Source organism: Sciurus carolinensis, chromosome 3 (genome assembly GCF_902686445.1).
Source record: "Sciurus carolinensis chromosome 3, mSciCar1.2, whole genome shotgun sequence".
NCBI lineage: Eukaryota > Metazoa > Chordata > Mammalia > Rodentia > Sciuridae > Sciurus > Sciurus carolinensis.
Genome location: NC_062215.1, coordinates 148,822,431 through 148,838,853, shown reverse-complemented (window position 1 = coordinate 148,838,853; position 16,423 = coordinate 148,822,431). Strand labels below are relative to the sequence as shown.

Below are 16,423 nucleotides of genomic sequence, written 5' to 3'. Positions count from 1 at the left end.
GATGAGCTAAGGAAGCAGAGATTACAATTTAGGGCCCTTATGATGGCTGGAATTTGTAGAGCAGGGTAATAGTGAGGAGAGAATAGCAACTAAGTAGCATCAGGAATCTGTAGCTAATTCCACTCAAGTTCTTGGCTGAGTCCTCTGTCTTGTGTGTGTAGGGCAGCCCATTAGGAGAAGAGAGAATTAATACTGAAGAGATTTCAGAAGTTGTAAGTGTGGAATCTGACTTAGCCAAGTAGAGAAAGTGGAGAGACCTCATTAATATTCCCACTGTTCAGTTGAGGTCCCAGTGGAAATATTCTTTAAAAATATGCAAAAGAGGGCTGGGGATATAACTCTGTTGGTAGAGTGCTTGCAGGCACAAGGCCCTGGGTTCAATCCCCAGCACAAAACAAAACAAAACAAAACAAAACAAAACAAAACAAAACAGCAAAAGAAAAGCAGAATTTGTATCAAAAGACCTGCATTATAAGAAGCATCAAAGGAATTTTCAAGTTGAAGAGAAATAATCTCAGATAGAAGCCTCCACGTAGAGGAAGAAATGAAGAACACTGGAAATGATAAATGTGTGGATAAAAATAATGATGTGTGTTTCTTTTTATTGTGTTGGGATTTACTGATTGCTTAAAATGTTTTTCAAAACAGGATTGTAATGACATATGAACAGTAGGATTTATAACATATGCTTAGGAAAAATATATGACAAGGATAGCACAAAGGATGAGGAGGTATAAATGGAATTATGTTATTGTATGTGATGTGATACAATTTTAATTCCAGATATACTGTTATATGCTAAGGAGCAGATTGTAATTCTTAGAATAATGAATAATAAAATGTAATTGGAAGGAAGAGAGAAGAAAGAGAGGTAGGGGTGAGGGTAGATAAAAAAGCAAAAACTAAATTAGTATTAAATTTGAGAACTTAGAATATAAAAGTAGGAAAGCATGAGAAAAACTAATAAGAATGAAGGATTAATTTAAAATAGTAAATGTGTTAAAGAAATAATAGGTAGTTTTTGATAAAGTTAACTCAATAGACAATTCTAATAAGTCTCATCAAGAAAATTGTATGAAATTTGGAATGTAGTTGTAAATGTTGAGAAAATTTTAAAAAACTAACACAATACATATATAACTATGCAAAATTTTCAAAACTCTAGATGAAATAGAATATTAGAAAATATAAATTGCATTGTTTTAGATTCTCTTTTCTAAGCTGAATATAATTGAAGTCTTTAAATTCATTCTGACAATCTGTATTTTAATTACATCCATTTAGTCTGTTACATTTAGCATACAATATTTTTGAGTTTATTTTATACTTTCTCTTTGTCCTAACTGAGCTGTGGGTTCTTTTCTTCTTGCCTTCTTTGAAATTGAGTATTTTTAAATCCCATTATTTTTCCTCCCTTGTTGTTTTGGAAATTATATGCTACCATTTTAAAAATGGTTTTCATAGAAATTATACTATTAAATCCAATGCTTAACAATTCCTTCATCTTTCTCCTTGTTTTCCAAGGATCTTGGAAATTTATTATCTTCAACTAATATGTTATTCTTATCTGATATTCCTTTTATTTCTTTTCTTTTTTGTGTGTTTATTTAATGTAGTCTGTATTTGTTTAGTTTATATATATTTTTGTTACTTTGGCCTTTCTTAAACTTCAGACCATCTTCCTTGGGTCTCTTACCTTCTGTCTGAATTACTTGTTTTAAACTGTCTTCCAATGAAAGAAAAATGGTAATAAATTCAGTTTTGCTTTTTTGTTTTTGTTTTGGCCAGGAAATGTCTTTATTTAATTCTCATTCTTTTTTTTTCCCCCAAGAGTAAAAGGAATAGGGTTTATTAAAGTGTGAAGAGTCAAACAGAACTCTTGCAGGCAAGAGGGGACCTGATAGCAGGTTACCTTCATTCTCATTCTTGAATGGTATTTTATTGAGTATGAAATTCTGGGTTTGCAGTTACTTTCCAAAGTGTCATCCCACTATATCCTGGATTCCATATTTACTCATGAGAAATTATCTGTTAGTCTTTCACTTTTGAAAATAACAAATCTTTTTCTGTGTGTGTATGTGTGTTGAGTTTTTTTTTTTCTAATTTTACTCTGATATATTTGTATTAGGATATCTTTTTGTTCTGTTGGGATTTACTGGCTTAACTGTATTGCTTATGTTCATTGGTTCTGGAAAATTTTTAGATATCATTTCTTCAAATAGTGCCTCTCTGGCCCATTTTTTTGATCCTTTATTTTTTAATTTTTATTTTATTTTATTTTTTGTGGTACTGGAGATCGAACTCAGGGCCTTATGCTTGCGAGGCAAGAACTCTACCAGCTGAGCTATGTCCCCAGCTTGAGCCTAAATTTTATTTCTTGGTACTTTGAATAATGTGTTAGATGTTGTTATGTTATCCTTCATGTCTTTTTTTCTTCCTCCATCTTTACCTCTCTTTGTGCTTTCTTTTTTCTTATTTCCTCCCTTGCTCCCTCCCTCTCTCCCTTCCTTCCTTTCTTTCTTCCTTCCTTCCACCCATCCATCCATCACTTTGTGACTCTGCCTTGCATTCTTGGAACTGGGAATGTAGCTCAGTGATAGAGTGCTTACCTAGCATGTTCAGTGTTCAGCACTGCAACACACACAAACACACACACACACACACACACACACACACACACATCTTTGAATCTTTATTTTTTTCACTTATTCTGTTAAAATTAGTCTAATCTATTGTTAAATTCACTCAGCAAGTGTTTTTATTCAATTATTTTAGTTTTAATTTCTACAAGTTCTGTTTGAGTCTTTTCAGATTTGCTAAATGATTTTTACATTTTCCTGTAAGAACATATCAGGAATGTATTTTTAGCATTTTTTTTTATTCCTTTAATTATGGTAAGCCTATTTTTCTAAAATTCCAACACTTGAGGAAAACCTCTGTGGTTCTATTCCTGCTGATTTTTATTCATGGTGTTTTCTTTCCATGCTGGCTTAAGTTATTTTTGACTCTGATCTGTTAATTTTTTGTAGAACTTATTTGAGGTCTAGAATGAAAGTGGCAAATGTAAGGAAGATCTATATTTGCTTCTAAGGCATGGTGAAACCACTACCAATTTGGGACCACTTTAAAACAAATGATGCATTTGAGAATTTTAAAAACTTTTTTAATGCCAGACGTGGTGGTGCACACCTGTAACCCCAGGGTCTCTGGAGGCTGAGGCAGAGTGATCAAGGTTCAAGGTCAGCCTCAGCAACATAGCAAGGCCCTAAGCAACTTAGCAAGACCCTGTCTCAAAAACAAAACAAAACAGAAGTGGTCTGTGGATGTGATTCAGTGGTTAAATGCCCCTGGGTTCAATGCCTGGTACCAATCAATCAATAAAAAAAATGAAGTTGTCCTATTTTTTATTTTTTAATATTGTCACAGAATACACATAATATAAAATTTACCATCCATTTTAAATGTCAGGCTCAAGAGTTTTTAATGCCATTAAGTGGATGTGAATTTAGGTGGCAGTTCCACCTGTGACTTATTAGGAACTCCTTGCCTCCTGTTCTTCTCTATAGTGAAATTTTCCTTGCACTCTTCTACAGATGGAGTGGGAGAAAGGTTTCCCCAGTCACTAAAGCCATAGCTCTTTGAGTTCTTAGCCTTATGGAAGAAGGGTTGGGCAGGAAACCTTTGTTAAATGCCCCACATCTTGTCTTCTCTTCTGTGCCTTTCAAGGTCTTAAAAACTGTAATTTTAGGTTACCTGATTGGAAAATGCACTACAGGAAAATGGAACTTAAGGATCGAGTTTACCTCTCTGAATGTTTACCAATACTTGGAGTTTTATGTAATTATTTCTTACCATTTTATTTACACTTTCATACTTTTAAAATTTTTATTCAGCATTGATAGTTGTAAACAGACTGGTTCTAATTATCTACATTCCAAATCGCTGACAAACTGAGCCTACCCTCTTAATCACTGCACTGCCATACAGGACGTACATTCCTTTTTTTTCTCATTTCTTAGGGCAAAACAGTTACAAACATAACTTTCAGAAGTTTCATACCAACTGTGTGGTGTCAACCATGGGAAGAGACATTATAGAAGGCACCTAGAATCTTGGGAATGGGAAGCATGTGATTTGTTTCTAATTAGCAAAAGTGTGTATACATTTTAAAGGTCATATAATAATGGTATTGTGCTTCAGACAGCACAGAGTTAGGAGAGAGTTTCAACATTCAGGCAATGGTATGGATTTTATCAAAAAGTTGAAAACAAGGGCTAGAGATATAGCTCAGTGGTAGAGCTTTTGCTGAGGGAGGTCTTGGGTTTGATCCTCAACACTTTAGGGTTTAAGAAAAAAAGAAATATGACAAAATGTTAAAGAATTTAATTTTGAATATTTGGATAACCTTAATTTGGATTACCTATATTATTTGGATTTCATATTAGATATTGATTGGATTACCTTTGAAAATGTAGTTTCAGTAGTTAGTTCAGAGCAAAAGTTTATGTAGCATTAAGAAGAGATTGTAGGCAATGGATGATTAACAGATCATAATTAACATTACATATAAACAGGGTTCTGAGTTTTGTTAATATTAAGGTATAGTGACTGTGAGGTTAAAAAATTATAAAGCTAATGACATATAAAAACTACTAGTTAGTTATGCACATAATATAGTTTAAAGCATCCATATAATTTATGGATGCTTTATTTGGAAACTATTTCCAGATTTCAAACTGAAAATTTTATACTTCTTTTTGTATACATTTTGATATTGAGGTTCCCCGACGTCAAGATGATACGCGGAATAATATTACCTTGGAAGTAATGCAACGTAGCAATACAGAAACTAATCCTGTCTTATTAGGGAGTGCTGAGGTACATCTTTATGAAGTAATTCAGGTATGTATAAAAACTTTTTTATTCACCTTGGTACCACATTGTCCAGTTGGCACTTCTTGTTGTGATTCATTATACTTGATAGACTCCTTTTGTTTATTATCTAATGAGAATTAGTGACTCGAATATCTGAAAAACAATAGAATCATGAAAAAGCTTAAGACTTAAAAGAGGAATCTTTTTTATACTCCCATGTAATAATATGATTTGGAAGCATTTGAGAGTAATGCGGACCTGGAGGGTTTTTGGAGAAAAAGCCCCTTCACTTGAGCAGTCTGTAAGAAAAGCATTGTATCTTCCATAGTGAGCCAGGTCTTAGATATGTGTGGTGAGGAGTTAAGTGTAGATTTGTTTGTAAACCATGGAAGTAGCATTTTTTTCTGGGAATAAAGGGAACCATGGATTGGGTGGGTGTGGAGAGCAGACTGTGTCCTGTTCTGGGTCACTCCATGATGTATAGACCAATAGTTCTCAGACCGTGCCTAAGTTTGCGTTACTCCATTATAAAGCATTAGTTTGCCATAAGCTATTCCATTTTGAGGTTAAGCGCTGAGGTGGAATGATTCCACACCTTGTTTGTACAAATAAACAACCACCATCTGCCTAGTATAACATATGCTACAAATTGGATAAATAAATTAACCATGCTAATACAGATGACCTCCTGTGAACTTTTCAAATTAATCAGAAGTATATGGATGCATGAGCATATTGAACTCATATTGGAAAAACCAGGTCCATGAGCTAATTGAACACAGCAGATCACCGAATGAAGTAACCCCTCACTTAGGACCCATAAAAGAAGGAACACCCTGAGACCGGACACTGTAGCACCCTGATCCCATCACCTGGTCACTCGTCATGAGCCTTGCCCAGGAAAATCACCATAATGACAGTGGTGTAGCTTGTGAATTTGTTGTTATTCAATAAATTCTGACATTTTGGAAAGAAATAAGCATTTTTGGTCCATGTTAATGACATAGCTCATTCATGATAGTGGTGTAACTCAGGACATCAGAAATGGGTACAGATAGTGAACAACAGTACCAAGATATACCTGGTTTAAAAGAGCACAGCAGTTCTCAGGGGAGGAGCAAGGTATTCAGTCCTGTTGGGAGTCAGATCATCATGTAGATTTATGTTTAAGTAACCCCTCACAAAGATTATAGGCATAATAGTGGTTGCTCTAAGACTTGCAAAAGGGGGAACTGTTATCAAAAACATTTTTGTCCAAAATATAAATGAAAATATTAACATTTATTTCTATTCCATATACTCAGAATTTTTTCTTCTTTTGAACTTTCATTATGTTTGCATTTTAGTTATTAGTTTCATATATACATTTGAAAATTCTTTACCTGATTCTTTTACTGTTTTAGCTAATATACAGGAAAAATAGATGAGTAATTCTACATTGAAGAATTTTATTATTACTTTTTTCTAGAAAGGGTGCTTTACTGAAGAATTACAGATAATGAATAAAAATACAGTAAGAATTTTACTGAAACTTCCTAAGTTTTGTGTGCATGGAACATTCTCTTAGCAGTTTATAGAACTTTATTCTGATATTGTTTGTATTCTGTATCTTTTTGTTCTTTATTACCCTAACAATTACTTGAATTAGTAAATTATATTTAACTAACAGTTACTTGTGTGTGTAAATGTAATTAAATATAAATTAGTAAAATATAATTAAATATAAAGGACAATGTTTGCTCACAAAATTTTCACCCCCATATTTTTTTAAAGTTGCTATCTTACTGTTAAATTGTGAAAGAGAAAATCAGAAATCCTCAGGTGAGGGGATAGAGTGGCCCTGGCTACTGCTTGGACTGCAGAGCCTCAGGAACCTCTGGCTGCACTGAGGGAGGATTATGTTTCTCCTTAGGGAGTTTCTGAAGAGCAGTTCTCAGTGCTTATTTTGTTATTAAGTACTTAAAAATTGTTAACTTGATTATTTGATCTTCTATTCCAAGAGACTTCTGCTGTCTCATGGCCAAAACAGGGGCAAGGAACACAAGGTTATCTCCTCTGACATCTTTCTTCATTTCACACATAAGCAACCTGGGGTTCAGAGGGGTGAGATCACTTGTCTAAATCAAAATTTTATCTGAAATTGGGAGTGGAGATGAGAGGAATGTGAGTAAATCATTTACATATGTGTATATGAACATGTATTTATGCCACTATTTTAGCCTACTAACAATTCTATTGACATTTTCTATACTTTTATCACACAGAATTATTTAACTCTAACATGAAAAATTTTAACATTTCAGGAAATAGATTCTTCTATAGGCACACCTTGTGTAAATGTTGTGAATCTGGACATTCATACTTGGTTTTTTCCTAACTTATACATTTGTGAAGTAAAAATATCACTTGCTATCACTTTTCTAGTAAAATATCATTCTGATCAAACAATAAAATAAATTTGCCATGTTTAGTGTATCTGCAGGTTGGAAGTGGAATTTATGTTCTCCTATGGAAATTTTGGTTATGGATTTTCACATCAGGTTAGTTTCCCTCTTTAAAAAATATTCTATTTTAACTCTTCAATCAGATCATTCTCTTTTGAGCCTCTGTTTTTTTCCAGTTTAACAAATTCTTCAAAATTAGTATTTTGCTGGGTTTGGTGGTTCATGCCTGTAATCCCAGCAGCTTGGGAGACTGAGGCAGGAGGATCGCAGGTTTGAAACCAGACTCAGCAATTTAGAGAGAGGCTTTAAGCAACTTAGAGAGACGCTGTGTCAAAATAAAAAATAAAAAAGGTCTGGGGAATAGGGCTTAGCGAGTAAGTGCCTTTAAATCGTGGTACCAAAATAAATAAGTTTTTTTTTAAAGAATGCTGCCCTACTTTCTGCCCTTGAGGTGTATGGAATTCTCTTCAACCTAAAAGCAAGAGACTTTACCATTATTTCCTTGTACATTTTTAGATGTATCTTTAATATTAGTATGTCTTTATTACAAAACTTGCTTTTGTGTTGTACCTACAACACATGTTTATGTAATTAAAATTGAAAAACAAAAGTATTTTAGTATTCAAGAAATGAGTGTGAAGTTTTACACCTAAAATACTAAAAATGGACTTATTAATAATGTTATTCAGATAATGCTGTGTACTTTGATCTTTCCCCCATGGTCGTTTTTTCAATTTCTGTTTTTTAAACTTTTTTGATTCATCAAGAGAATAATATACTGAGAGAAGATAGTTTCTTGCCTCTTCAAATTCACTACCATATAGCCATATTTGTGTACTAACCTGTATTCTTTTCTTTCTATATGTTATTAGATTAGATTCTTAGAAAGAAAATTATTGTTCAAAACAATGACCTTGTTAAGGAATTGTTCTAGAAAAATTATACTAATATATATGCTCACCAACTGTTTGAAAGAACTCTTGATATCCCTGAGTAGTATCACAGTTTTGGGACATTTAAAAATCCATAGTCCCTTTAGTGCTGCTGTTAAATAGGGGAATTTGAGGCCTATATTTCACTATTTTTTAATAGTCTTGTTTTTAAATTAGTAATTTAAATTCATAATGTGGGAACATCACTCTCATTGACTAAGTATATGGCAATATTAACTGAGAAACTCCTATAATATTTTTTAAGATTTTGCTTATGATATATCATAATGATCTTTAATGCATTTTGAAAAAGAAGTAAACAACATACAAATGAAAACTGCAAGGAACAAGGTTTTCTTTTCTACTTTGATTTTTCTTTCCTTTTTTTCTGTTTTCTTACAATGAATTAGGCTATATAGGAACCCTTAATTATTCAGATCTTTTGATGATAGTCATAGTTTATGAGCACCAACTTCAGAAATTGGTTTTGAGTCCAGATAAAAACATAATGTGTAATCCCAGCTATGCTTAAGGAGATAGATATTTTTCATATAAAACTGAGCAAGTACTCTTTTATATATGTGGAATTTACTAAAAACAAGGAACGAAGATATCCGAATGGAAAAGAATGGGTTATATCATAAAAATTCAGCTGATTTTATGTCTGGGAACTATTTGGTTATCCTTCTGTATCATGATACAGTAAAAAGAACACCATACTCGAAGGGAGAAAAGGTTATGTTCACATCCTGGCTCTCACACTTATTGTATAATCTTGAACCAACTACTAATCTCTGGTATCAACTGTAAAATAGGCAGTTACCTACCTCATTGGTTTACTGAGAGGATCGAATAAGATTGAAGCTATAAAAAGGTTGGCAAATATTTACTACCCCCAAAAGTTAGTTCCTTTCTTCATTCCTTTTCTCCTTATATTGTCACTTAAGGACTCTCTCGTAGTCATGGGGGATTAGTAATAATAGGATAAGTTGTAACTAAATAGTGTTAAAATATAATTACATTTTTCTTCAGTTAAAACCTCTTCAAAAAATTATTGAACCATCTATGTTTATGAATGTTGCACCACCTCCGGAAAGACGAGATCCCATGACGTAAGTGTTTTAAGTCTCATTAATAATATGGTCAGATCATGTGACACTTAAAAAATCTGACAGAGCAGTTAGTTATCTTAAGAAGTCCTGAGGATATGACCAGGATAGGCTAGAATCCAAGGTAAAGGAAACACTGAATTGTCTTGTTTAATAAGGTGGGAGAGTATTTTAATTTCTGGATATAGCCTTGGAGAAAGGAGGTGAGAAGATCTAGAGTCAAGAAAGAGAGAAGATAGGGAGCCTCCTTCATACCTGAAGGAGAAGGAGGAGAGACTTAATGAGAAAAGTTGTCCAGTGAGAGACTCCTTTTTTGGGAAGAGAAGCTGGGAACTTTTAAGATCAGGGTGTCTAGTAGTTGTCAGTTTTCTGCTCTGTAGTATAGTAATGTTACCTCCATCTCCACAATGCTCCAATTGTTACTTCCAAGTCAACAGTAAAAAGTCATGGTAAAAAGCATCAATAGCAAAATGAAAGTGATTTAAAATATAATATGCCAATCTATCTTGAAATTTCAACAATAAAAATAAATTTAAGAAAAATGAACACCTGAGAAAGCGTTTTAAACTTAAGTATTATCCAAGAATAAGAAGTGGGAAAAGTATGAATGGTATTGAAGGAATTAGATACAGGATGCAGTTGTTTTCTGAATGCCTATTTTCCTGTAGTCACACCAGTACTGTGTATTAAAAATATATATCACCTATTTGATATTGGTGATTTGTGAAAATAATAAAGTTTTAGTTTTTCCTTTATTTATTGATTCAGTAAGTATTTACTGAATGTCTGCTATATCACACAGATACTGAAACTACAAAGATAAATGAGATCTGGTCCCTGACCTCAATCTCATGGTTTAATGCAAAGATAATAGGAAAAGAATTGTGATAACTAGGATTACAATGAAGACAGGATAAGAACCCTTCTAGTGCTAAACATAAAGAACCACAGGACAGCCAATGCGCTTTTAATTCTCAGAGGAGTTGGGGAGGAAAGTATTATCAAGTAAGGCTCCAAAAAAGCAAGTGTTTGAGGTGAGATTTAAAAAAAAAAAAAGATATATTGAGCTGATTTCAGAAGGGTGTGGGAACACATTCTCCAAAGAGGGCACATACATAAGACTATAATGTTTTGGAGTAACTAGTTGTGAGTGGATAGCGAGTGGTCAGCTGTGAGTAGCTAAGAGCACAGGAGCAAGGAGGGGAACAATGTGAGAGCTAGAGGAATAGGCATAAGAATTCCACCTATGCTGGGTGGTGCACTCCTGTAATCCCAGCAGCTTGGGATACTAAGACAGGAGGATTGTGAGTTCAAGGCCAGCCTCAGCAACTTAACAAGGCTCTAAGTAACTCAGCAAGACTCTGTCTCTAAATAAAATATAGAAAAGAACTGGGGATGTAGCTCAGTGATTAAGCACCCCTTGATTCAATCCCCAGTCCAAAAAAAAGGAATATAGGCTTTAGAGCCAGACTGATTGGGCTCCAGTACTAGCTATATGACTTTGGGCAAGTAACCTAGGTACTTAATTCTTTATTTATTGAATATTTGGGCTGTGCACAGACATATGGCTTAGAGACTGACAGGATTATTGTGATATTAACTAGGTGATGAGTCTAGTTGCAGCTGTGGTACCAGTTTTAGTATAATTGTTTGAGTAAACCAGCCCATCCTTTGGTAGGTGGTATACAGCTATAGATCTAGCAAAGGCTTTTTCCTCCATACTTGTTAATAAGACCATTAGAATCAGTTTGCTTTTAGCTGGCAAGGGGAGCATTACACCTTCACTTTGCTGTCTCAGAGGTGTATCAGCTCTCCAGCCCTAGGTCATAAGTCTTGATCAACTTTTCCTTCTGTGAGATCTCATATTGGCCTATTACATTGATGAAATTTTGCTGATTGGCCCTAGTGAACAAGAAGTAGCAACTACCCTAGGTTTATTGATGAGACATTTTCACATCAGAGAGTGGGAAATAAATATGACACAAATTCAGAAGCCTTCTACCTCAGTGAAATTTCTAAGGGCCAGTGATATTGGGCATGTCAAAATATCCCTTCTAAGGAGATTGTTGCATCTGGCCCCTCCTACAACCAAAAAGGAGACATAATACCTAGTGGGCCAATTTGGATTTAGAGATACCCTGTTCCTCATTTGGGCATATTACTATGGCCCATTTACTGAGTGACCCAAAAACCTGTTAGTTTTGCATGGAACCCAGAGCAAGAGAAGGCTCTGCAACAGTTCCAGGCTGCTGTGCCAGCTGCTCTACCACTGGACCATATGATGCAACAGATGTAGTGGTACAATACATGTCAGTGATAGATGGAGACCATATGTTTGGAGATTTTAGCAAGCCCCTACAGATGAATCATGGAATGGGCCTTTAGCATTTTGGAACAAAGCCCTGTCGCCTCCTGCAGATAACTACTCTGCTTTTCAGAAATAGTTCCAGCCTATCACTGTGGACCTTAATGGAGACTGAACAGCTTAACCACAGGCTACCAAGTTACCATGCAACCTGAGTTGTCATCATTAACTTGGTTGTCTGATCCACTAAGCCATAGAGTGGGCATTGCACAGTGATACTTCATCAAATGGAAATGGCATTATGTGATCGGACCCAATCTTACCCTGGATACAGATCTGTCTTCCCTACATGCAGTGCTTCTGACAAAACTATATGAACTTAAAAGATGCCGTTTCCACCATCATGGTATTCCACACAGCATTGTTCTAATGAAGGAACTTACTTCATAGCAAACAAAGTACAGTATTGTTTCTGTGATCATGAAATGTGTTGGTCTTCCCATGTTCCCTGCCATCCTGGAGCATCTGGATTAACAGTGGAATGACCTTTTGAAGACTTAGTTACAGCACCAACTGGGTGGCACTTACAAGTCTGGGGCAAGATTCTTTAGAAGGATGTCTGTGCTCTGACTCAGTGACTGATATATATTGCTTTTTCTCCCATAGCCAGGATTCATGCCTGGGTTCATGAATAAAGGTGTGGAAATGGAAGTTATGCTACTCAGTATTATCCATGGGCATCCAGTAGCAAAATTCTTGCTCCTGTTCATGCAACCTTATCCTCCACTGACCTAAAAGTCTTAGTTCTAAGGGGCCTAGGAAACATAATGATTCCACAGAACTGGACGTTAATACTACTTTCTAGCCACTTTGGGCTCCTCATGCCTCTTCATGATCAGGCAAAGAAGGGAATTACTGCACTGGTAGGTGATTGATGTGGTGCTATTATTTCCTGAACCAGAGAATTCTGAGGAAACAGCATATTTAAAGAAGAGGAAAAATGGTGAGTTCTGTTTTGGACATGTCGAGTTTAAGGTGCTTACCAGTATGCATAGTACAGTTTAAGAATCTGAGCTTTATTGTCAAAGAAACTGTGTTCAGATGTTAGCTTTGCCATTTCTCAGTGATAAGACTTTGAGGGTAGTTGTTTAATCTCTTTAAACCTAGCTTTTTATATGTAAAGTAGAAACTAATGATTTTCATCTCAGGCATTTGCTGTGAAAACCAAATGAGATAATATATTATACACAGTCATATGAACCATGGTGTCTTGCACACAACATATTCCATAGAATTAATTAATTGGTATATTTGAACAGAGATTTGACTGTAAATATTGGAAGAGAGGTCTGGTTTCGAATACTTTCTGTTTTTCTTTCCTTAGGTTCTCTCCTTTCCCCCTTGCTGCTCATGATCTTAGTAGGAAGCATAGTCAAGTGAGCACTTCTCGCAGCATTTCTGACTATTTTTCTTACCTCTGTATTATGATGGCTCAAGGAAGATAGTGAAGCTGAATAAAAGAGAAAAGGTTTCAAAAGTGATAGCTACCACTGATTTTAGAAGTGCACTTTGGTATAATACCAATATTTAACTTTATTACTTTTTTTTTTCCAGAAATGTTATAATACCACGGCCAGTAGAATATCCAGCATTTTTATCCCCAGACCTGAATGTTACTGTTGGGGTTCCACCTGTTTCTAAGGAGTCCCACCAGAAACCTGCTGTGCGACTTGAAAAACTTGAGCAACAACCCGGGGAAAGGTAAAAAGCACAAAAGTTTTCATTTATTTATGTATTGTTTGTGTCATAGGTTAATTTCTTCCTTTGAGACGTGGGCTTGGTACAGGTCCAGCCACATTCATTGTGCTATTTCATGGGTTTATGAATTATTTCTCATCAAGTTTAGATGTTTTATTTTAAGAAATGTCAGTTTATAGCAAGAAAAGAGTTGAAAATTCATTCATAATGAAGAAGGCATAGTATTTACTCTCTTCACTCAATGCTGTGTTCCATAGTCTCTTGTTCTTTTCTGCATTTCTAATTCTCTTTTCTCTATGCTCTATGTCTAGATATTTTCTTCTGACTTATATTCTAGTTCACTGGTTCTTCTTTGTTTCTAACCTGCTGTTAAGCCAGTTGAATTCTTTATTTCAGTTACTTTCTATTTATGGAATGTCCATTTATTTGTATAGTTTCTATTTATCTTCCCAAACCCCTAGCCTTGTCTTCTAACTCCTTAAACATTTAGTTGTGTCAGTCAGCTCAGACCACTATAAAACAAATATCAGAGAGTAGGTGGATAAAACCATGTACACTTATTTTTCATAGTCCTAGAAATTAGAAAGTCCATAATTAAGGTGCTGACTGATTTGGTTCCTGCTGAGGGCCCTGTTCCTCATTTGCAAATGGCCACCTTCTTGCTGTTCCATCGCAGAGTGGTGAGAGGGGGTTATATAATTTCTCTTGTGTCTCTTCTTATATGAACACTAATTCCATTTATGAAATCACTTATGAAAGGATTACTTCCCAAAGGTCCTACCTCCAAATATCATTACTTAGGGGATTAGAGCTTCAACATATGAATTTGGGTTGGGGGCACACTCAAAGTACAGGAATTATTGCTATTTTAATGTTAAGATCTGAGAACTCCATTTCTGAATCTCCTATAAGTATATTCCAAATGTTGGTTTTTTTTTTTTTTTTGGCACCAGGAATTGAATCCAAGGGAGCTAAACCACTGAGCCACATCCCCAGTCCTTTTTTGTTATTTTTATTTTGAGATGGGTTCTTGCTAAGTTGCTAAGTTGCCAAGTTACTGAGACTGACTTTGAACTTGCAATCCTCCTGCCTCAGCCTCCTGAGCCTTTGGGATTATAGGTGTGTGCCACTGCACCTGGAAAGTATTACATTCTTATATGCCTAGTTGTACTTATTGAGTGTCAGACACTGTAGTTGAAAATTTGTAGAACTAATTCGAGGCTCTTGACTACATATTACTATAGAGAAGGTATTAATTTGCATCTGGCAACTAGTTAGGCAAGGAGTACAGGAAATTCCCAGATCACTTTAATGCAGTTAAGATCAAAACTGAAATGATTTGAAGCTGGTCTTCAGTTCCTGTGATGATTAGTCTTTTACTGGTTTACTCTTACTCCTAGTGACAGAACTGGAATTAGTAGTAGGAAAGCCAACCAAGTCATGGTATTTAAAGAAGCTAGACAAAATGTATTTTTCAATTTTGTTAGAAAGCCTTAATGAGGGCCAGGCATGCTGGTGCATGCCTGTAATCCCAGGGATTTGGGAGGCTGAGGCAGGAAGATCACAGGTTCGAGGAAAACCTCAGCAACTTAGTAAGACTCTAAGTAACTTAAAGAGACCCTGCCTCAAAATAAAAAATAAATAATGTTGGGGATATGGCTCAGTGATAAAGCACTCCTGGGTTAAATCCCAGTACGAAAAAAAAAAAAGAAAAAAAATCAATGAGTTATAGAGGCAGTGAGGGTTTTCAGATCCACGGTTCCATAAAGAAAGTAGGCCCAGAGATATTGAGCCACCATTTAGTGCCATTTTTTTCCCCAAGGCATTTCTTGTGACCAAGGGGGTAAAGAACTGAGTCAAGCTTTGAGATAGACATATGATGATGAGAGAACAAAAAACAGAGTTCAGGCTTGCCAGGGATGAGAAACCCAGACCTTCAGTTGGATCCCAAAGGGCTATAATATATTTTGTTTAGCTTTTTTTGTTGTGTAGTTAGATAGTTGATCTGATAACTTATCAGAACTGATCAACATTTAAAAGTTGTTACTCACATTAATAAATTAATTCATTACATGAGCTAAATGACCAAAGAGAACCTTCATTCTCTAATCCCATATTTCATTTGTTTAACAAATACTTATTTGATATCTAATTGTACCAGGCACTAGTCTAGGTATCAGATAGTCAGTGGTATGTTTTCAAAAACATGTTTTTCCTCAAAGAACTTAAGAATCTATTGGGTAAAGACAAAAGAAAGTAAACAATTATATATGTGAAATTATAAATTAAGAAATTAAGTATGAAGGTATCAAAAGAATGGTATAAAAATGAAGGAGGGAATTGATTTTATAAGAATTGTCAGGGAAAATGTTTAGGCAACATTAAAGGAAAAAAGGAGTTAGCATTCCCCAAAACCAGAGGTAGGAAATTACTCTGTGAACATGTGAGAGAGCCTTAAGATAAGAAAAAGCTTGGCATGTGCCTAGATTAGGAAGGAAGCATTGTGGCTGAAGTAGAAAGCAGAGAGTAGATTGAGACAAGATAAGTGGAGACCAGATTGCTGCATCCTGCTTGGCCATTAATTCAGAAGAGCAGTGAGGGGTGATGGGGGATTAGAAAAGACAGACAGACAGACAGAAAGAAAAGGCTGAGACCACGTGGATCATTATACCATGATGGAGATAAAATGATCCAGAAGTAGCTTGGCATGTTTATTATATAGGTTTTAACATCAAAAGAATTATTTTGTGAGAAATTTTCTTCAAAGCATACAAGATGAAGGATAAACCTCTGGGCAGCCCAATTATAATTATCAACTTGTGCTCATAATTCTTTACCTCCCGCAGCTGGCATCTGGACTCAGGGTCAAGACTGATAGTCCCATGGCAAGCACGGAACTCCTTTGAACAGGGCGTCACCATAGCAACCGTGCAGTCTCAACTCGTGGCTTTGCACCAGTAGTTCCCAGTTCAGGCATGCTCTTGTTGCTGGATACTCAGA

The 16,423-nt window shown here is 35.3% G+C and overlaps 1 protein-coding gene across 1 annotated transcript in view; it reads left to right on the top strand.

The window, feature by feature from the left end:
• C2cd6 (C2 calcium dependent domain containing 6) overlaps positions 1-16,423 on the top strand; it is a 171,352-nt gene that overhangs the window by 40,381 nt on the left and 114,548 nt on the right. The window contains 5 exon segments of the mRNA XM_047543885.1: positions 4,780-4,902; positions 6,344-6,388; positions 7,347-7,415; positions 9,284-9,363; positions 13,280-13,426. Coding sequence (XP_047399841.1) covers positions 4,780-4,902; positions 6,344-6,388; positions 7,347-7,415; positions 9,284-9,363; positions 13,280-13,426 — 464 coding nt within the window.